This window comes from Mustela erminea, chromosome 14 (assembly GCF_009829155.1).
Source record: "Mustela erminea isolate mMusErm1 chromosome 14, mMusErm1.Pri, whole genome shotgun sequence".
NCBI classification, from domain to species: domain Eukaryota; kingdom Metazoa; phylum Chordata; class Mammalia; order Carnivora; family Mustelidae; genus Mustela; species Mustela erminea.
In genome coordinates this window covers 63,282,959-63,304,777 of record NC_045627.1, presented here as the reverse complement: position 1 = coordinate 63,304,777, position 21,819 = coordinate 63,282,959, and the positions used below count along the sequence as shown (strand labels likewise).

Sequence of the window (21,819 nt, the reverse complement as noted above, 5' to 3'; positions counted from 1 at the left end):
TTGATAGTTTTTTTAAGGTGCTTGCTAGACAAAATAAGTTGTCAAATATATGTCAGCTCTTCTCTACTAATATTTATTTTGAAATCCCATAGTCTAGAAAAATAATGAGTTAATCTTCAAGATTTCTTACAGGTGTGGGAAACTAGACTCCTAGATATCAAAGGAGTTTATCTATGAAGATCATTCAGTAACATCAAGAAGAGCATTTCCAAAGAGATGCGTCTAGTACCCAATTCATATTTTATACAAAGGTCCCACTTCTTATCTTCTAGGAAATTACAATTTAAGACAGAACAGAGGTCCAGGTCATTGCCACTCAGCACATAGAAACCAGAGTAGAAACTAATCTAATATAGAGATTAATAATGAGCTACTTACAGCATATAATTTAGGATTAGATAGGAAGCAAGACAAAAGCCATGATATGGGGAGGTGAAGCTATTTGGGAAGAGTAGCCCTGCAAAGATCTTTATCCTAACTAGAAGGAAGGACCAAACAATCAGGTCATCTTGGAGTCAGCTATCTGGAACTCCTTAAATGTTACTGAATTGTTTTCTTTGCCTCGATGTCCTGAGGCTGTACATGACTACAGAATTTCAATTGCTTCACTAAAGAAGACGGTTTTCATCAGGAATTAAAAAGAAAGGTTTTGATTTTGTACTATATACTGGTTCTGTTTAAGAGAACATTAAATACTGGTTAAAGTAAGTAGGACACCAAACAATTATAGAATAGTTGGGTAAGTAAGCAAAAATCGTGGATAAAATTAATCCACAATTAATGGCAGATTCTCATTATATCCAAGTTCATCCTTAGTCCCAAGGGTAGGCATTTTTGAAAGGTACGTTAATTATAGACATCTAGGGGGCGAGTGATTTATTTCATTTATGTGTTTGTCTTCTGGTCCCATATAATGTGGCTTCTAAAAGTACATTCACTTGTAAGCCAGGGGATTTTTAGGCCCTTGGAAAATCTGACTCCTTGTTAAACATATATAATCAGTTTTAATTCTGAATACAGCAACTGAACTAATGGCTTCAGAATTTGTAAGGTAAGTATTTCCTGAAGGAGGTGACCAGGAAAATGCTAATAGCTGGGTAAACAAATGACTGAACTGAAACCTAAAGTTCACTGTGACAATAAGTCATTTTTTTTTTCACATTCTTCTTGAATGCACCAAATGATTTTATTGTATTGAGCATGATTTGATTTACGATTGATTTATTTCATAGACATTTATTGAGTGCCTGCTAAGTGCCTGGGTCTAGAGATACAAGAATAAAAAAAAAAAAAATCTTTGCTCACCAGGCTGTTACCATCTATTTCAAGGAGGTGCTCAGCACACATTTTAAAATTAAAATAATTTCTATGGGAACTTAAACCATACCACACACCCACTCACAGAAACACACATATTTTAAAGGATTTAGGTGTATGTCAGAAATGTTCAGGAACCAAAAAAAGCAGGCAGGTCTTAAGGGCCAAAACTCACATCTAATATTTCAGTATATAACATCCTGGTCTTTAAAATCATCTTAGATAATATGCCTTGGATTTTCCTTCTCTTTTGGCCTCATTTTATGCAGTCTTACTTCTAAAAGTTCTTAATGGCACCTTCCAGTCTAACCCAACCTAACCTCTGTATTTCTTGGTTGCTTAGTTTGATAGAAGCTCCTCAGAGAACTTCAGTTGGAGGTCATGCACTCCAGCCCTTTTCGGATTCCTTCATCCTGTCTGGGGGGAGAGAGGGGAGACAGGTTGCCATTTCAGTGTTTATGGCTCTGAGACTGCCATTTGCACATCCACCTTTGGGGAAAACCTTTGCTCTGCATTTTGCCTGTTTGATATCTGGAGGCTCTGGGATGCTCATGCATACCCACAGTACATAAAATAGTTATCTTCATCTGCCAAGTAGAAGCCCCATTTTGTTCCAGAAAGAAGCTGAAAGTGGGGCCACAACTTTGCTGTGGGTATAGCAAACTGGTCCGACTTCTTTTCCGGGCTTGGGTTTGGAACCCATGGCTTGGAACCCACAGCTTCGGCTGAGAGGTGGGGTGGGTCTGGCTTGGTGAGCTAGGGAGGGTGGTGCACTACACTGCTCCTAGCTGTTCCTGTGCATCTAGGGAATGTGTGCCCTCGGGCCCTGTCAGTGACTCCTGGCCAAGTTTGAAAACCCAACTGTGTTACTCTATTCCTTTCCAGCACTGTAAAGGCGCACTTCCCCGCGGGAGGGATAACCATGGTCGACCTCTAGGAAAGGCTGGAAGGGCAAGTCCGCTTCCGCAATGGAGTAGCCAAGCCATGGCTCTGGTGGGCGCAGCGTGGCCCAGACTGTCCCAGCACATACCAGATTGCTTTGACTTGGCCTAAGTTGGGGTATATTGAAGTCTCCCCAAGACACTTTTTTCTTGGCTGTAGGTAGACCGGAGCCATGTGCAGCCCGGGCCCTTTTGCTCCTACGGGTGGATAAGCCCTTTGACCAGGTCACATTGTATTCCTTCCGGCTACTGTTTCCCGTATTGAGGCTAGAGGATGCTTCTGTGTGACTGCGCAGCTAGTAGCAGAGGTCCATACTTGTGTCCATTAAGTCTCCATCCGCACTCTAATGCTTTAGCAGGAATCACAGTCTCCACCGCAGGACCCCCTCTGCAAGTTAACCACTCTTGGTTTTACTCATTCAGCGCAAAGGGAAGGGCCCAGAGCGGAAGAAATGCCTGCCACTGTCAGGAGAAACAGTCTCCCGCGGGTGCGCACTCTTTTACTCCCGCGCGTCCAGGGCTGGCGCTGAGGCTTTCCAGTCGGGATTGAAGCTAGAACCGCCCTCCCCAGAGCCTCGCTGGGAGGGAAGTAAAAAAAAAAAAAGATGTCCCGCCCCTACCCAAAACATGACAACCATACAGTTTCGATCCCTCTCTCTGCTTCCTGATCCTAGAGGGTTAAATCAGGAGGGTACAACGCCACCCCTTCCTCCTACTTCCCGCCTTCCCCCCCCCAACCCCCTCACCTTTAAAAAGTTAAAAAAATGTCTGCAGTCGAAATCTCTTAAAGGGGCGGTGCTGGTGAACGAGTACTCTTGGCACGAGTTGCTGAGAAGGCTGGCTAGGGGCGTGAGTTTGCTCCACCAGCACCAAAACACTGAAAAAAAAAAAAAAAAAGGAGAGAGAGAGAGAGAGAGAGAGAGGGAGAGGGGAAAAGGAAAGAAAAAAAAGTGTGTGTGTGGGGGGGAGGCAGACAGACACACACTTTAGATAAGGACAATTAGTCACCAGTGAGACCCTGTAGGAAGAGAGGTTTAAATCAGAGGGATTTAATGGGGGTGCTCTGTGCCTTCCCTGAAGCCATGCCCTCCAGCAACTCCCGCCCCCCTGCGTGCCTAGCCCCGGTGGCTCTCTTCTTGGCTCTGTTGGTCCATCTCTCCCTTTCCTCCCAAGTTGGAGACAGGAGACCCTTGCCTGTAGAAAGAGCTCCAGGTTTGAAGGAAAAGACTCTGATTCTACTTGATGTGAGCACCAAGAACCCAGTCAGAACAGTCAATGAAAACTTCCTCTCTCTGCAGCTGGATCCGTCCATCATTCATGATGGCTGGCTCGATTTCTTAAGGTAAGGCAGGGGCTTCCATGATCATTTTTTTTTTTAAAGTAACAACCCCCACCCCTTCCTATCCCCCATTCCAAAGGGGGAAGAAGAAGAAGAAAAAAAGCCAAGCGATCTCACAAAGAGAAGAAAAGAGGTTTTTCCTCCTCCTGGAATATTTGCTGTGAGGCTTTAGCTGGTGATTGAGAAAAGCAGTGTTTTCTATTAAGATGCACATGTTTGCAATGCAGAAGGCATTTCAGAAACTTATCAGTTATGACTGAAAAAAATGTTGTGCTTACATATATCCACAATTAGCCTCCCCGTCTCCTTCTGAAAGAGAAACAAGAGGTTCAGGGCAGTTACAAAAGCGAAGAAAAGATCTTAAGCAACAAAGACCCGAGAGGAATTGGTGTGTATATGTGTGTATGTGTGTGTGTGTGTGTGAGAGAGAGAGAGAGAGAGAGAGAGAGTGTGCGCCTATGTGTATATGTGAGTTTTCAATCGGGGATCTCACGGAAGTGGAATTTTCCACGGAAAGATCGATTTGTCAGTTCTCTCCCACTCCAAGACAGAAAACGAATTTAAGCAGAGACTTGAGTGGTGGGCAAGTTGGATTGGATTTTTGGTTTTCTTTTATATCCTCCGCTGTCCTTTCCAGACTTCAGGACTTTGTAAGACGTTTTTAATAGACTGAATGGCCCCCCAGTCCCTCCTCCTTAAATCTCCTGCGGTAACTGCATAGTTTTTCTTTAAAGAAAAAAAAATTCTCGAGAACGGAAAGGGTCCTAGAAATACTACGGGGATGTTTCGGAGGTCTGAACTTGGCACCAGCGGACCACTAAACCGGTGGTTTGTCATCATGGACTCCCCCCTTACTCAACAGCTTGATCTAATTGTGCTCACTTTCTGAGTTGTTACTGTTTAGCAGTTAGGCAACTAAGACCCCTACCCATCAGGGACAGAGTTGTAGTGTTAAAAAAAAAATAAAAAATAAATAAATAAATCGTCTGCAATGTCGAATCCAGTGTTGAGTTATTAAAAATTCTATCCAAATTGGAGCATCAGCTGTGGGCTCTTCCGAAGAGCCCTGAGCGCTCTCTCATTCCCACTTTTCCATCCAGAGGCCGCGTGTGCCCTGCGTCTTTCGTGAGTATCTTACACTCCTTGGGAAATCCATTTTGCTGCTGGCGTGCTCCCTCCCCTCAGCGCTGCGGGTCTGCCCGGGGCCTCAGCCGGATCGGCGGACGCGGCAGGTAGCAGGAGGCGCCACGTGGAGCGCTCCTTCCACGTGGAGCGAGCGTTGCGGGAGGACTGAGCGGTTGGTGGTGGTGCTGCCGCCGCAGAGGCCGTTTCGGTTCCTGGCGGTGCCTCCGCGGGAAGGCGGGAAGAGCTACGCGCGGCGGGGCTCCCTCCTCGGAAGTTCTGTCGTGCAGCAGAGCGGGTCTCTGAGCTCGTCCGCTGGTTGTGAGTGACTGGAGTTTTCCGAAATACACGCCCCACTTGCATAGCACTACTCCAGCTGCGCGGACTCCTTCGGGCTTCTTTTTCCTTCCTTCCTTTTTAAACCGTCTCGTTAAATGCATGCTGCGGAAAAGATTCTGGAAAGCGGCTTTTCGAAGAAGAGCCGTGGCGGGGCGCATTTGCATTGGTTGTACAGGCTTCCCGATGGACAGTTGTTGGAAATGCCTTATCTGTCGGCTGGTACTGGCACGGATGTCTCCTCTGTCTGCCGTGGGGCCACGCGATGCCATGACTGCGCCTGAGAACGCCGTCCTGGAGTCCTCGGGCAAACGACATTCCCGGCCACTTCTTGGGGCGGCTACCACTTTTGTCAGCAACTCTCTGAAACTGGAGTCCTCGGCTTTTTAATTTCATATCCCCCTCCTTTATAATCCTGTGTTTTCTACATTTGGATTTGGATTTTCAGAGCCTGAACCAGCAAAGTGTTAAAAATAACAGATCCAGAATTCAACAGTTGATCGTCTTAGTACTAAGAGCATCTGCACTGCCCCTTCTTTACCCCACCCTGAAGTAGTTTTTGGCTTTTAAGACAGCTTATTTATGGAAATCCTAACCTAAATAAATGTAAATGCTGCTCTGTAGCTCCTCGAATCTCCTCCAAGGAGTGGGTTCAACGTATCGGCAAACTTTACTTTTCCCAGAGCTTGTTTCCAAAGGGTCCCACGTAGGAAGGAAAAAGATGAAGTTGAACTCAGAGTAGAGAGGATGTTACCTTTCTTGAGATCACGCTGAATTACTTAAGGGACCAAAGAGACACCGCTTTTACCGTGCCAGGCAAGGAATGGGCAAGAGTTCTCAAAAAAGCAAGGATTTACCCCGGGAATCTCTTGTCCAGGGTTTGGGAGATGGATGCTGTTGTTAAAAGATAGTGTTGAAAGAAAATCAACTTTAGCATTAAGAAATAAAACAAAACACAAAACCTTCCATCTCAGGTACCTGGTCTGAGAGAAAGGAGGCAGGTTTCACCTTATCCACAGCGGTTGCAGTGCCTCTGGGGCGGAGGAAACAGATCTCGGCTTTCAGCCTAGAAGTTTGGCAAAAGTCGGAGCCCGGCAGTCCGCGCGCTGCGCGTCTCCGCCAGGAGCGCTTTTCAGGCAGCGGCAGAAGCTGGGCAACTGCGCCTTGGCCCCGTGTTCTCAGCAGAAGTGCCCCCCACCCCGCACCGCTACCCCCCGACATGCACTGTGTTAGCAAACAGACTAACCGTTTGGAAAGAAGTACCTTTGGCGAGCCGCGTAGGGTTGTCTGAGGGAGGGGGCCGCGGCCGGCTGGGCGCAGGAGGCAAAGCCCTGGGAGCCAGGCGCACGCGAGATGCCGGGGCCCACGCGGGTGGCGGGCTGGAGGGGTGGGACACAGCCCGTAGCCTCTGCCAGGTCGCTCGCGGAGAGTGGGAAGAGGGCCTCGGTCGGTATCCCGCGCCCTCTCGCCTTCCCCCAGGATCCTTTCCTCTCTTCACCTCTGCAGCTCGAAGCGTCTGGTGACCCTGGCTCGGGGACTTTCGCCCGCCTTTCTGCGCTTTGGAGGCAAAAGGACGGACTTCCTGCAGTTCCAGAATCTGAGGAACCCGGCGAAAAGCCGCGGGGGCCCCGGTCCGGATTACTATCTCAAAAACTATGAGGATGGTGAGAAACTTGCTTCCAGTCTAGCGGGGTGAGGGAAGTTTGAGGAATAGGAGCGGGCACTTGATGTGTGGGGTGAGGTGGGGGTGTTAGCAGATTTGGAGGAGAGCCTGGTGGAAGCTCCTCTGAAAAGCTAGTAGCTTTGGGCTAGGGGATGCGGGAGTTTGGGAATCCTGGCGTGATTGCGGGGGAGGGTGGTTGGTGGTCACCAGGTTGCCGGCCTTTCGCTGGGCATCTGAGCTCAGAGGCCGAGAATTGGTAGCCAGAACAATTGGCAGGCCAGTTCTGTGGGGTAGAAGATGTAGAGTGTTTCTTGAGAAAATTCAGATAGGTTCTTGGGCTACTAATAGGTCAGGGTCACGTTTCATTCCTAAAATTCTAGAAAAAAGTGTCTTTCTGTTTTTCTTATTTCTTGCTTTCCTGAGTTGAGGATAGGGGTGATACAGCTTCTTCTGAATCCCACTCTGAAGTTTTCTGGATAATCCTTTTATATTGGACCTCCTTGTTGGGAAAGCTTTGAATTTCTCCACAGTGGGTTCTCCTTCAGACTGCCTAATCTTAGAGTCGCATTTTTTTTTTTCCTGTTTTAAAATGGGTTTATAAATGCCAGCCTTCTTTCTTGCCAGGTTCAAATGAATTAAGTGTTGGAAGGGCTGTGAAAACTCCAAATCATATTCAAGTTCGAGAAGTCAATCTTTTTAGGTTCGAATAGTCTTGTTTTTACTAGGAAAAAATGAAAATGGTATTTAAAAGTTTTGTTTAGAGGGTATAATGTTAATATATATGAATTTTCTTTGTGGGTAGGGGACATATTTCTTTCAAATAGTCAAGATGGGAATTGGTGGGTCCCCAGCTACTGAGGCTGTGTAGGTTGTATAAAAGAGGCATTGGTGTCCATTCTTGGAGAGTTATCTCTGCCCTACTGTCCCTTTTCTCCTAAGTGAGCCTCAGAGCTTACAGAGCTCAAAGACAGGTTCTTAGAGCTCCCTGGATTTTGTTATATCTTGTCCTTGTAAATCAGCAAAATGAGGAAATTGTATGTATGTGTTGTATGTATGTATATTCTGGGATTTCACTGAATGGGATTTTGGAGAGATGCTGGGATTTATCCCAAGGGTGACTGGGGAAAAAAATTTTTTTTTAAGTGCTAGAGTGGAGAAAGAGAGCGAGGCTGAGTCTTCTTGAGTTTAAAGTGTGAATGGACTTACAACATTTGCCGAAGTGTATAGGAGTATAAGGCTAGGTCTTTTTAGAGGTAAATGTCATTGCAGTAAAAATGTGGGTTGCAATAGATTTTGCTGTCACTCAGCATAAAATGCAGAAAGGTTAAAGATGATCCCGAACAGCAGTTCTGATGGTAATTTGACCTAGGGCCTTAGAGCTCCCAGGGTCACTGTCAGCTCTGTGATCAGACATGCAAAGGGAGAATATTAATGGTTTTCCTAATGAAACAGCTCTTCTTCGAATCCATGTCGACTACTACTTCTTTGGCTTGTGAAAAAATGTTTAAGAGCCCCAAGAACCGCTGGGGGGAGAAGGGGAGAAAGGACCATTATAAATGACAGGAACTGGTCTTTTTCTCCCAAACTTGTACCTAGGATTATATTACCAGTTCACTGAGAACATGAGATCCACTTAAAATGAAAGATACAATTTGTTTCTCTTTGTGAAGGGAGAAAGTGGGCATCATGGGGAGATAGGAAATTGGTAGAAGGCTGTGCCCCATAAAATTTCATGGAATTAAAAAAAATTCAGAAATGGAAAAGATCTAAGAGGTCATCTTCGATCTTTCCACTACTTCAGGGGCCAGTACAGGATCATTCCATATGGAATCCTTTTCTTGTTTTGTCCAACCTGGTTTTAAATATCTCTAGGAATGTAGTTTTTACCACACTTGTGGGACAGAGTTCTGTCCCATAGGTTTTTGCCAGCATATTCTTATCTTGAATTCTCCTTTTATAAATATTCTCCAAATAGTTACAATTATTTCTTTTTTTTTTTTTTTGCATTTTTTAAATATCTATCTCAAAATAATTTGTCTTTGGTGTGAGTGACAGCTTCAAAAAAAAATAAAAGTTTTTTCATAGCTGTTTTTTATCTAGACTACCTGGATTTAATTCTTTTAAAACTTTCTTTAAAGTCTGTACTTCCAGACACTAATCTGCTTTATTGCTTTTAGCTGAACTCCTTTTGATTTATGTTTCCCTGGTAATAAGATGCTCTGAACTATATCAGTATTTAAGGCCTTAGCAGAGTTAAAGAGAGTAGGAATGCCCTGTTTTTGCCCTTTGATGCTCACATATCCTTAAATCACCCATATTGTCTTTGTTCTTGATGTTGCATTACAGAATTTAAGGCAAAAATATTTTTGGTATAGTCTGAGCAATTTTGCAAACATTATACTTCAGTTGTCACTTTTCATCCAGTGATAATTATCATCATCATCATGAACATCTTAAACATAATTAGGTCTTCTTAGTAAATGGCCCTGTAATAGGCACTTGGGCACAAGCACCTTATTAAAAACAAGATGTATTGACTTAAACATAATACAGAGTAATAGCATACATTTTGAGTAATAAGATACACTTATTGGCACATTATGAAATTGAATGCTATAGTGAAGGGAATATGGAATTTGGACTTAGAAAGCCTGTATTGTAGGCCTTGCTCCATCACTTAGGATTATGTGGTCCTGGGCTTGCTGCTTCTCTATAGCATATAGATGATGATAATACCTGCTGTGCATTGCTTCTGTGAGGCTTTTAGGAAGTAATGTGTATAAAATATTTTGTCAGTTACAAAGCACTATGTAAAGGCTAAGGATCTTACATTTATTAAGAGCAATTTCAGAAAATTTGTAACATCTTATATTTTGAAGGGATTAAGAAGTGAATAAAATTCAATGAGACAAGTTTAAACAGAAGAAAGGAGATAGAATTAGGGAATTGTCTGAGAGGTTTAAGGGAATGTAGGGAGAATTGTCTTTAAGGAATGGAGATGCAAAACATAGGGTGGCTTACTTTTTTTGTGGTAATGAGAGAAGAGACATATCTTTAGTTTTCTTATATGCTAACAATGAAATGAACCAACAGTTCTAGCTTAGGTAAAACACAATATGGTTAATTCATATTGCTACTTTGATGTGATATGTTGTTGTTCCCCCCTGAATGAATAGTGCAATTAAGAAGGCATGTGGCTTCTATTTTCCACATACTTTTTAAGCTTTAGTGCAAACTGCATTTTCTCTTAACTTTCTAAAACCACACTTTCTGTATCACTTTAGGAGAGTCTCTGGTTACTCTTTTAATACAGTTATCTATTCCACTCTACGCATTTCTATTCATATTCTACTCTAGGCAGGCATCTTGAATTTCATACAAACATGGTGATGGTGGAAGAAATAAAAATAGAATTGTTTTTCAAACCTTGGAATCTTACTGTTTGCCTTACCTTTTGTACACCATTTATTATGCACATCAAAAGCTAACTTGATATTTCTAAAATATCATATTCATCATATCACTCTTTTGCCCAGAAATTTCGATTATTTTTGGATTGCTTACAGAAAATGTCCAAGCTCCTCAACTTGGCATTCAAAGCCTTTCACATTTCAATCTTGGCTTACAATTTTGTATCCTGTGTTTTCATATACTTTTTATTACAGTCCTACTTGATTTTCACTCTTTGTAAAGCACTGTCATTATCTCAACCCCTTACCTTTGTTCAGCCACATATCTCTGCTTTGAATGCCTTTCTTCTGGCTCTGTTCAAGTCTCACCCACTACCTAATTCCTGAAGGCCCATTGCAAATGCCCCTTATTTTCTCAAGGCCTTTCTTTCCTGAGCCTATGATTCATGGTGATCTCTTCTTTCTCTGGATTGTTGTAGCTTTTACTCTTTAGGTTGTTTCCATCTGCCTTATTTTGTTTTTTAACTTTTAACACGTATGTGAAAAGTTTTCCTTTCTGTTAAATGTTTTACTTTTTAGAAAGCATATTTTCCGTAGGAAGGGACCATATCTAATTAGTGTTTATTCCAAAATGTCTAGCATTCTATAGAGCTTCAGTAAATATTTTTGGATATTTATTGGCTTAACACTGTTAAATCTCTGGGAAAATGGAGGTGACTAATGAAGAAATGAATGAATTTGTATGTGAAGATTCTATTCATTTTTTACCTTCAATGCATAGTCTTAAAGTTCATTCTTAATGCTCATTTTAATGACAGTTTTCATTATTTTAACCATGTACTCTTTATCTTATGTAATCTAAGTCATCTTGGTTTCATGCTATACGTTTAAATTTATCACCTGGTTTAAAGCCTTGCACTGGACCTATTATTAATTTTATATTGTATCTCTTTCTTCTTTGCCTTTATTTTTGCTTTTCCCTGTTAGCCTTACTTAGTTTCTATGCCTAGTTTTCTAATTCCTGATTTAATAGTGCTTTTTCACAAACTTCAGAAATTTTTTTAAATCTCTCTTATCTTGAAGATTTTCTCTTCAGAGAGCTTCTGAAATACTAAAGGATGAATGCAAGTATACTTATAAACTCTAAGGCACTCTGCAACTATTATTACTGTTCACCTTTCTTCAGGAAGTTTTCCAGTTTTAGTAGAGGTGAGGTAGTTAATTTTTCTTTCTTTCTATTTACATACCATCAGTCAAGACATAAGACATAAAAACAGCACAACCACCAAAAAACATATTTGCCTTGAACTTACTTGCATTTTGTTATCTCATTTTATTTAAAATAAAAGGTTTTATAAAGATTCTTGAAATTTTGGGGCGCCTGGGTAGCTCAGTGGGTTAAAGCCTCTGCCTTCTGCTCAGGTCATGATCCCAGGGTCTTGGGATGGAGCCCGCATCGGGACTCTTTTCAGCAGGGAACCTGCTTCCCCCCAACCCGCCTGCCTCTCTGCCTACTTGTGATCTCTGTCTGTCAAATAAATTAAAAAAAAATCGTTAATAAAAAAATAGGTTCTTGAAATTTAGTTACATTTGTAAGTATTTATTGATTACCTACCCTGTTTAGTTTCATGCTAGACAAAGAATGGCAGAATATCAAATAAATAAATGGTAGTGCTCCAAATCACCATTAGAACACAGTAATAATTGCTATAGGCAAGATCTAATCAGTGTTAAAATAAATAGGTGAGGAGTGCCTGGCTGGCTCAGTTGGTTGGGCATCCAATTCTTGGTTTCAGCTCCTGTTGTGAACTTGGGGTCCTGGGATCAAGCCCCACATGGGGCTCGGTGCTCACAGGGGAGTCTGCTTGAGGATTCTCTCTCTCCCCCATTGCTCACATTCTCTCTCTCTCTCTGAAATAAATAAATCTTAAAAAAAAATAGCTAAGACCTTAATGTAAAACGGATATTTGCATAGCCTCAAAGCATCTCTCTCATAATATTAATGAATTGTGGTGGTGGTTTCGGCTTTTGTCCACAAATTCTTTGATACTTCTCTTTCTAGGAGATAGAACTTGACTTTTGTCCTTTTAAGTGTAGGCTGCATTTAATGATTTGTTTCTAAAGAAGAGAATCTGTACAGGGGATAACACTAACCTTATAGTGGAGAAACTGACAGAACTGCCATTACAGCAAAGTGATCAAGCTTAACATGAGCAGATAAATCATGTGGATAATCATGTATTCCCTGATGTGATGTGATGAGAAGGCACATCACCTTTTTGATATTTTTTGGAAGAATCCCTGACTCTGTAATTATGAGAAAACACTAGCCAAACCAAACCGAAAGACATTCTACAGAATAACTGACCTGTGCCCTTCAAAAGACACTGTTTCTGCTGTCAATGAACCAATAGCTTAATTAGTGAGATAACATTTATACTGATAAAACTTAAGAGTAACTCAGAGACAATATAGCAGGAAGTGCTAAGCGAAACAGTTTGCCAGGTGTAACAGGAAAAGTAGGGATGGATATGGGCCAGATTTAGGTAGGAGTTAGGTTGGGCCTTGTTAAAGAGGTCGACTTTGGAAAGGTAGTGACAAGAAGAGAGGACATTTAACTCAAGGGAAAGAGCATGAGGACAAAGCCTAAATATGTGTTTAGGTAGTAAGAAAACCATCCTGGTCACATAGAAGACACATGTTAAGAATTATCTTAGTTCATGTTGGCAGAGCTATGTTTTATTTTTTAGAGGCCTATTTGTACATCTTTTTGTTAATTCAGAAATGTTTATAATTTAAAAACATAAAAAATAAAGTACGTGTTACAAATAATTATTTAGAGAGAAGTAAGGGAGGGGCAGTGGATGAGGGAGAGAGAATCCCAAGCAGACTTCTTGTGCTCAATCTCATGACCCTGAGATCATGACTTGAGCAAAAATAAAAAATCAGACACTCAACTGACTGAACCATCCAGGCATCCCATTAGAAATGATTTTAAGAAAAGCTCATGGTGCTAAAATTATGTCTAAATTGAGTTGTAAGAAGTTCTAATATGTTTTTGTTAGTTCCAAAATATGTAATTGAAGAAGGAAGTACATGTCTGAAGGAAAAAGTTATTTGGGTAAATCTAGATTACATTATAAGAATCTTGAATTTTAGCCATAGTAAATTGGTATTGTTCTGTAGGAAACTAGAGGCTGTTGTAAGTTCTCTTACTCTGTTGGAGAAGGGTAGGACATATTTTCAATATAGGCAGTGCCCCTTGCCCTCTCCCATTCTTCTTTTCAAAATTACTGCACACATTCACATAGTCTAGCTAAAGTACTTGATGAGGTTTGAGTTATGAAACATGATTGAAAGAGAATTCAAAATTTAATAATTAATTTGGTTCTTACATTATAGAGTATATAAAAGAAAGAAAAGGTTTTAGAACTTGTTTGATAAGTTTTGTTACCCTTCAGACAGAATAAAAACAGTCAGTATTTTATAATGTACATTCACTCATGAATTTACTCATTGGGCAGACATCTAGTTCCTGTTTGACACTGAGGCTGAGAATATGAATGAGGTCGAGGTATTAATGTCAAATTTCATACTACTGACTTCTTACCACTTCAGCCAAAAGCAGTTTCTGGAGATTTTCAGGCCAAGGATGAACTTTCAGTTTCATCATTTGGTATTTATCGATTTGTCTGCCTGCAACTTCAGAAGGATTTGATTTAATTTAATATTAAAGTGTGTCAGGAATCACCTAAAGTTTTATGTATGTCTTATTCTGCCTTTTGAAAACAAAAGGATGCATTTTCTGTAATGTTTAAAACTTGGTATAAGACTTGATGTTAGCTGCAGCTCATTGTATCTTGTGAATTTGAATAGGGTATCTCAAAAAGATATAGCTGTTCTGTCATTTAGTCATTGTGGCCATCTATAGAGTCCTGAAAGTGGTAAAGATCAGGAAACTCTGGGATCTGTTATGAGTAGAGGTGGCTTAATTAATTTCAGTGAATCAGAAAATCCAGCAAATAAACCTTATAATAAGGACTACATTTGTATAAATTTATCACCTGGTTCTTGGGGCCACAGACAGTTGTGTATTCCTATACAACACAATTGTTCTACTATCGCCAATACCAAATATCATTATTTCCCTTGCCAAATGAGTTTAAATTCTCTCACTTGTTCTACCAAGCCCTCCTGGTGGGATGGGTACCTCACAGAAGAAAAGAAACTTCTTTTGTGATTCCCTGGGCCTTATCAGGCCACCAGTCACATGGTCTGGGCTCCTAGAGTCAGGAGCCTCTTCTGAGAATCCTTCATCAGAATGGATTAGATGGGGGCGCCTAGGTGGCTCAGTGGGTTAAAGCCTCTGTCTTCAGCTCAGGTCATGATCCCAGGGTCCTGGAATCGAGCCCTGCATAGGGCTCTCTGCTCAGCAGAGAAGCTCTGCTTCCTCCTCTCTCTCTCTCTGCCTGCCTCTCTGCCTACTCGTGATCTCTGTCAAATAAATAAATAAAATCTTTTAAAAAAATGGATTATATGTTAAGAATCTTAGCTTCAGTGCTTCTTAGTGCCTTAATCAAGCTTTCAGTTGTCTCAGTCTGTGAGACAGTTAGATTGGGAACACTGAGGTAGGGGTGTGTATGTGTATGTGTGTGTGTGTGTGTGTGTGTGTGTGTGTGTGTGTGTGTGTGTATAAGAGAGAATATATGAGCACGAGAGAATTTGGTGTGTTTTACTTTTTGCATTTGTTTGTGGATGGTGATGTAATCAGAGTAAATACATATTTCTAGATTTGTGCCTAGTATTGTGCAAGGTATAGTTACCTTGTTGATCTCTGCTGTCCTTTGGTTTCATGATTTGATGGAGTGAAATTCAGTTCTGTCAGTTTTCTTCACTTTAGTGTAGAAAAAACAGTGTAATTTTGCACAATTTAATAACAGACTTTTTTTTAATAATAAACTTTTGATTATCAACTATATGCCAAGCTTAGTGTTAACTGTTGGGGCACCAAGAGGCATAAAGCATAAACTGCAGTCTCAAACTACTCTGGTCTTTATATTTGTAGAATTTCACAATGATCTCCAGTATTATCTTTCTACTTCAGTCAGATTAATCTTTGTTTAGTCCTTCCATTTTTTTTATATCATCCACCTTGAACATTCATCCTCCCTCTTGAATTCAAAATTTTACTTGTCCTTCAAAGCTCTGCCTGTCTCCTCTCCTACTAAACCTTCTGCTAAGCCAATCCTCATCCACCCCTCCTCATTCTCTAAATTTTTCTGAGATTCTTCTCTGAATACTCGATCTAATTTAGTCCAAGTGCCCCAGAATTTATGCTTGATTGACTTAAGTGGACATAATTTTTGTCTCTAGGAATTTACAATCAAAACAGACTGGCATTGACACACATAAAAATCCATACAGAGATCACACTGCATGGAACAGACACTTTAAATCAAGCAAAATATTTATGTTATTTAGAAACCTTAATACATGTGTTTTGCTTTTTATATGGCAAAGAATAAAGAGTAAAAAAAAATATAAGCTGCATATAGAAAAGATGGGGTATATGTCTGTATCTTTATGTTTGTATTGAGGATGTTGTATTGTTAGGGGTAAACCACTACCTTATTTTCACTTGCTCTGGAAAGGCAAAAATTCCTTGAAGGAAGGTGAGACTAGAAAGCTGGGAAAAGATAAATTGCTTAGATTTGGGGCATAATTTCTGAAATAAGAATGGATGTTTTTCTGTAGCTTAATATTAGTCATAATGTAATAATAATATTATTTAACATTATAGAGTTATAGAGCCAAATACTATTTTAAGCAATTTACATGCACTGGTACATTTAATTCTTTTATCAATTCCATGAGAAAAGTTCTGTTTTCTCCACTTGACAAATGGGGGAAAAGACACAGAGTGGTTAAGTAACCTGTCCAAGACCACCTAGCTAATGAGTTGTAGAGCAGACACTCAATGACATCAGTCATTAAGCCTGCAGACTTAAATATCTTTTCAGACACAGAAGACATGCAAAAAATAATAAGAACAAGAGAGAGTATAATCAAATGTTAAACCATGTAGAACAAGCTGTAAGGGCTATTGGAGCTGAGAGAAGGAGATTAAATGAGAGTTTGAGTAGTCAGTGTATGTGCCTAGGAGGAGGGCTCCTGACCTGGCCTTAAGAGTATATAATAATAATGCTAGTAATAGCTACTGTTTGTTGACTTCTTACTGTCTTTCCATATGTTATCTCATTTAATTCTTTTTTTAAAAAAGATTTTATTTATTTATTTGACAGAGAACACAAGTAGGCAGAGAGGCAGGCAGAGAGAGAGAGAGAGAAGCAGGCTCTGCACTGAGCAGAGAGCCTGATGCGGGGCTTGATCCCAGGACCCTGGGATCATGACCTGGGCCGAAGGCAGAGGCTTTAACCCGCTGAGCCACCCAGGCGCCCCTCTCATTTAATTCTTAATCTGATGAGAAATAATTGTGTGTGTGTGTGTGTGTGTGAAGAACCAAGACTCAGAAAAGACAGGTAACTTGCTCAAGGCCATAAAGATGGGCAGTTGGTAGAACCAGGATTAGAACTCAGTCCTGTTTTTTCTTTTTTTTTTCTTTTTTTTTTTAAAGATTTTATTTATTTATTTGACAGACAGAGATCACAAGTAGGCAGAGAGGCAGGCAGAGAGAGAGAGAGAAGGAAGCAGGCTCTCCGCGGAGCAGATAGCCCGATGCGGGGCTCGATCCCAGGACCCTGGGATCATGACCTGAGCCGAAGGCAGAGGCTTTAACCCACTGAGCCACCCAGGCGCCCCAGTCCTGTTTTTTCTTTACCGTGCTTAGGTAGAAGGATCCCATCTTTGATTTATTCATTATTTTATTTATTCATCAATTCATCTTTCTGGCACTCAAAAGCCTTATATTAAACCTGTGGAACATTAAAATGATCTGTGCCATGAGTTCAGTTCCTATGAGTTTAATGAAAGTCTTGTGGGACACTAAATAGTTGCTAAGTAAAACAACACAAGAATAATCACAGGGAGACACATGAACAACTCAAAGAGATGGTTGTCACATATGACACATTGAAGGAATAGAACAACAACTCATTTAATATGGAATAGAATTTACTAGTTTCTCTGGGAAGGAGTTATATTTGGAAGTGGATACATTGAAGAGAAAAATAGAAATGTATCAACAGTATTACTGATACAGAGGAAATGGCAGAATATAAAGCAGAAAATTAAGTATATTTCAAAAGTTGTTGGAAATTTATAAACAAATTCTTGGACAGTTTCAGAATTATCTATTTTTTATTTATAAACACAACCATGCTCAGCCTTGAGTTGTAAGCCCAGTGGAACCCTGTGAAGAGTAAAAGTAACAGATAAGGGTGAGGTTTCAAGAGTACCCTTCCTTTCTAACCTCCTTCCCTGTCTTTCTCTTTGAATTGAGATTTTTAAATTCAAGTGAAGAACACTTTTACAGCCACTTAAAATGAAGAAACCAAGGAACGTAGAGATTTATATATTCTGCACAAAGTCTCAGGGGTGATTTAAGAAACTCTGTTGTTGGGCGCCTGGGTGGCTCAGTTGGTTAAGCAACTGCCTTCGGCTCAGGTCATGGTCCCGGAGTCCTGGGATCGAGTCCCGCATCAGGCTCCCAACTCCATGGGGAGTCTGTTTCTCTCTCTGACGTTCTCGCCTCTCATGCTCTCTCTCACTGTCTCTCTCTCAAATAAATAAATAAATTCTTTAAAAAAAAAAAAAAAGAAACTATGTTGTTAAGTGGCAGAGCTATGATTGGATCCAGGACACTCTCACTCTAAAGTTGGTTATTGTCACTGTCCCTATAGCATAACAGTACTACCTGTGTTCCTTATTCTTCTACTGAGATAGCTTCAGAGGCCTTTCCACTAGGGGTTTCTATTAGTTTGAGTCTGATTTGGAAGTTTGAAAATGGGGCTATGTGAAAAGTATTACTATTTCCTTTGTGGCTGTTTCCATCTAGTTTGGTCACTTATCTCTTCATTCTGCCACCTCTCAGGGCTCTGGGTTCCATGTCTCCGTCCTCTCTCTGCCTGCTCCCTGACTAATCTTTCTGTCTACTATATGTCCAGGTAGAAACCTTCAGAGACCTCTCTTGTCTGCCTATTCAAGTTCTCACTCTCCTCTAGTTTTTCAAGGCCCTTGAGAGTCAGCTTCTCTCTTTGCCATCATTTCTAACCCTTGGGTACCCCATTCTATCATCTGTTTGCCCACTTTCTACCCATTTCTGAATTCTTCCTATGTTGCAAAGCCCTGATTACATTTTTCCTCCTTCTCTATGAATTCTTCACTATCTCAGCTCAAAGTGATTTAACTAATTCATTCCCTCATGAATTCATCCAGCCTGAATTTCTCAGGCATTTATTATCTAAAAATCACTCTTTTGCTCTTTTCATAGTCTGCCTTATCTTCTCATGTATCTTTTTGTATGTGTTCATGTAAACTTGGCTCTACCCTTAGATTATAGGTCACTGTGAGAGTAGTGTTTATATCAATTCTGTAGTTTCTACAACATCTAGTAAAATGTCTTTTGCATAGTAGCTCTTCAGCAAATACTTGTTGACTAATATTTGCCATTTATTTGGTAGCTTAATATACTAAAGGGAATAAACTTTTTTCCATTCATTGTTTCTGCCTTTTTCTTTTTTTAAAAAGATTTTATTTATTTATTTCACAGACAGAGATAGGCAGAGAGGCAGGCAGAGAGAGAAGGAAGCAGGCTCCCCGCTGAGCAGAGAGCCCGACGCTGGGCTCCATCCCAGGACCCTGGGATCATGACCCGAGCCGAAGGCAGAGGCTTTAACCCACTGAGCCACCCAGGTGCCCCTGTTTCTGCCTTTTTAAAGAAACATATAGGATATTTCTGGTGAATGCTTAACTTCTTTGTTCATATTTTTACTTTTAAAGATTTATGCTTTTATTTATCTTATTAATTACCAATATAATGCATTCTCACAAGTATAAATTCAATAATATCAAATGATCCTCATTTCCACTCTGTAATCACTCTTAATAGTCTAGCATGTATCTTTTCAGACCTTTTTATTTGTATACAGATGTATATAAACTTTTAAATATATAGCTGGAATCATATTGCTTATCTAAGTAATCTTTTAGTCAATAACTACAGTCTGTTTTTTAGTGAGTAAATAATCCATATATGGATGAGCTATAATTTAACCATTCTCTTTAATTCTTTCATCGGTACTTTTTCCCAACAACTTATGTTTACTATTTGTCCATAGTTTCTAACAAAGCAGTGCTGTGGTATTGTATTTCCTTCTCCATACTGGAACTTGATCTAAATTATTCATTTTCCCCTAATGTCTTTTTAAACACCCTTATCCATTTTAATCCTTTTAGCTATAATATATTCTTTGAGTAAATGTCAGGAAAAAAAGTCACAGTAAAACTAATTCTGTGCATCAAAGTATGGCTTCCTTTAGTGAAATAAGTCGCTTTGTGAAGTTTTGAATACAGATGGAAAGTGACACTCAAAATATTTTGAGTTTTTGTTCAAATATTATATGACTGTGTGATTTAAAAGAAACCTTAGTTGAGGATTTCCTGATTTTCTTTGAATGTCACTCATCTCATTAAAGCTGCTCTGTGAATTTGAATATTAGTCAGCCAAAGAACTGAGATTTATGAAGACCTTGCATAATGTCTTGTTGGAAACAGGTAGCCATTTTTGAAGAGCTCCCTAATCATTCGTTTGCAGGAGAAAAGTCATTATATTTTTACATTCATAATGTAAATGTAAATCATAATCATAAGGATGATAAAAACACCTCTGATCCTTACAGGGACTGTGTGTAGAATAAGTTTAAGTTTTGTCATTTCCACTTTATAAGTAAGAAAACAGACTCAGGGAAGTTGTTCAAAGTAACATGGCTTTTAAGTGACAGAGCTGGTATTAGAATTCAGCACCTCTCCCTTCACGCCTGACACTCTTAAATAAGTTATCACAGCTAAAGATAGTACTGTCACTCCACTTAGTGAGCCACATGGGTACTTGTATTCTGCCGTGGTTGGGCCACTCTGAAGCAAATTCTCTGGGGAACTAGAATGGGTCTATGGCTTTTGTGAGGAGGTGTGTTTGCGTGAAGGTATGTGGGGTTCCAGTTTAGTCCTGGATTCTTCTATCTTTTTGAACTGTTCTTCACTGACAAACTCTTGGACAGGCTATAGAATATCATTTTTGGAGATATAGCACCTGAATTCTAGACTCCCTTGAGACCAGGTCCAAATCCAGGGTAAGTTTAGAACTAGCCCAGACAATGGGACTAGGGGACTTTGAGAGCACTCTGTAGAATGTCAATATCTCCGAGGAGACTTCCAACAAAGATTTTAAAAGCCTTTTAAAGGTAGACATTCATTAGCTATCGCAGTGCACTCAATGAAAGGGAGGAAGAGTCTGTTTCATTTACCCTGAAGTGCCCCATAGTGAGTAGGCAGAAGAGCTAGAAATAGAACATGAGTTTTTTGGTGATAATAGTCACTGAGCCATGCACAATGAAAAAAAAAACTTTGTAATCACCATTGAAATAAATCTTTACATATCTCTCAGTACCTTAGTAGGTATGCTGTTTTCATCTGGGTGTTTATTTCCTTGCAATTGTTAAAAAGCAAGATTGTGAATTATTTGCCTGGCCATTGTGAATCCCTATGGAAGAGTAGACTCAGGTTAAATCCAGTGAGATATAGATTCAAAAGGAACTACAGGCTAGGCTTAGCCAAGTTAAAATCCATAGGTGAAACTAAACACGTAACCTAAAACCATTACACAAATAAATGCTGTTGTTTCATAGACCATTTGTAGAAGCAAACGAATGGCACCCCAGTCCAAAGGTCAGGATTTTCAACAACTTGCAGCAGAAAACTTACACTTATTAAATGTCTTCACTAGGGGTTTTTGTGTTACTAGATGACTGAGGTCTTTTGTTTCTTCTGTTTTCCTCATGGCAATAAAGTTGAAATTTAGCAAGCTTTCAAAATGAAATTTCTCGTAGAAGTTATAACCACAGGTTTTAAGTTTTCATCACCTAAATATGGAACAGGATGATTGAAACCTGGGGTGGGGGAGGGGAAAAGAGAGTTGAGGACACATGTGGTGTGTATCAAGAATCAGTATAAATCAGGAAGGTGTGGTAAGGGGGATTTCCTGTGTTACAGAACTGTTGAAATAGTGCTCCCCACCCTCCAACGATACATTCCAAGTGAAGGTGCTGACATTTTCTGACACCTTGCAGAGATGGTTTGCCCGTTACCTGACACACTGTAGTTTCCTTGAAGCCTCAATCAACAGTCTGCTGCTAGGAAGAACTCATCCTGGAGATAATGCATTCTTTGGTTATGTCCTTTCTTTGGTGCCTCATGAGGTTTGCCAGGTACCTGCCTGTAGGGCGGGGCCAGACTCGAACATTTGAGCCTGTTCTTTTTGAATCCTTTCTCCAGGACAATTCATTTTTCAGGTTTCCAGGTATGATGATAGTATCTACCAATTTTTGAGTATTGACACATTCTAAGCACTGGGCCAAAAGCTTTTCAAAGATGATCAGATTTTTTTCCTCACAGCCCCATGAAGCAGGTACTCTTATCTGTCCCATTTGATAGAAGCCTAGAGATGTTATTCAGTGG

At 40.4% G+C, this 21,819-nt stretch overlaps 1 protein-coding gene across 1 annotated transcript in view; it reads left to right on the top strand.

The window, feature by feature from the left end:
* The first annotated feature begins 3,180 nt into the window (after positions 1 to 3,180).
* Positions 3,181 to 21,819, top strand: part of HPSE2 (heparanase 2 (inactive)) — a 660,133-nt gene continuing 641,494 nt past the window's right edge. The window contains exons 1-2 of the mRNA XM_032313019.1: positions 3,181 to 3,600; positions 6,562 to 6,719. Of these exons, the coding sequence (XP_032168910.1) occupies positions 3,311 to 3,600; positions 6,562 to 6,719 (448 nt within the window). The 5' untranslated portion in view covers positions 3,181 to 3,310. The remainder of the gene's footprint in view (positions 3,601 to 6,561; positions 6,720 to 21,819) is intronic.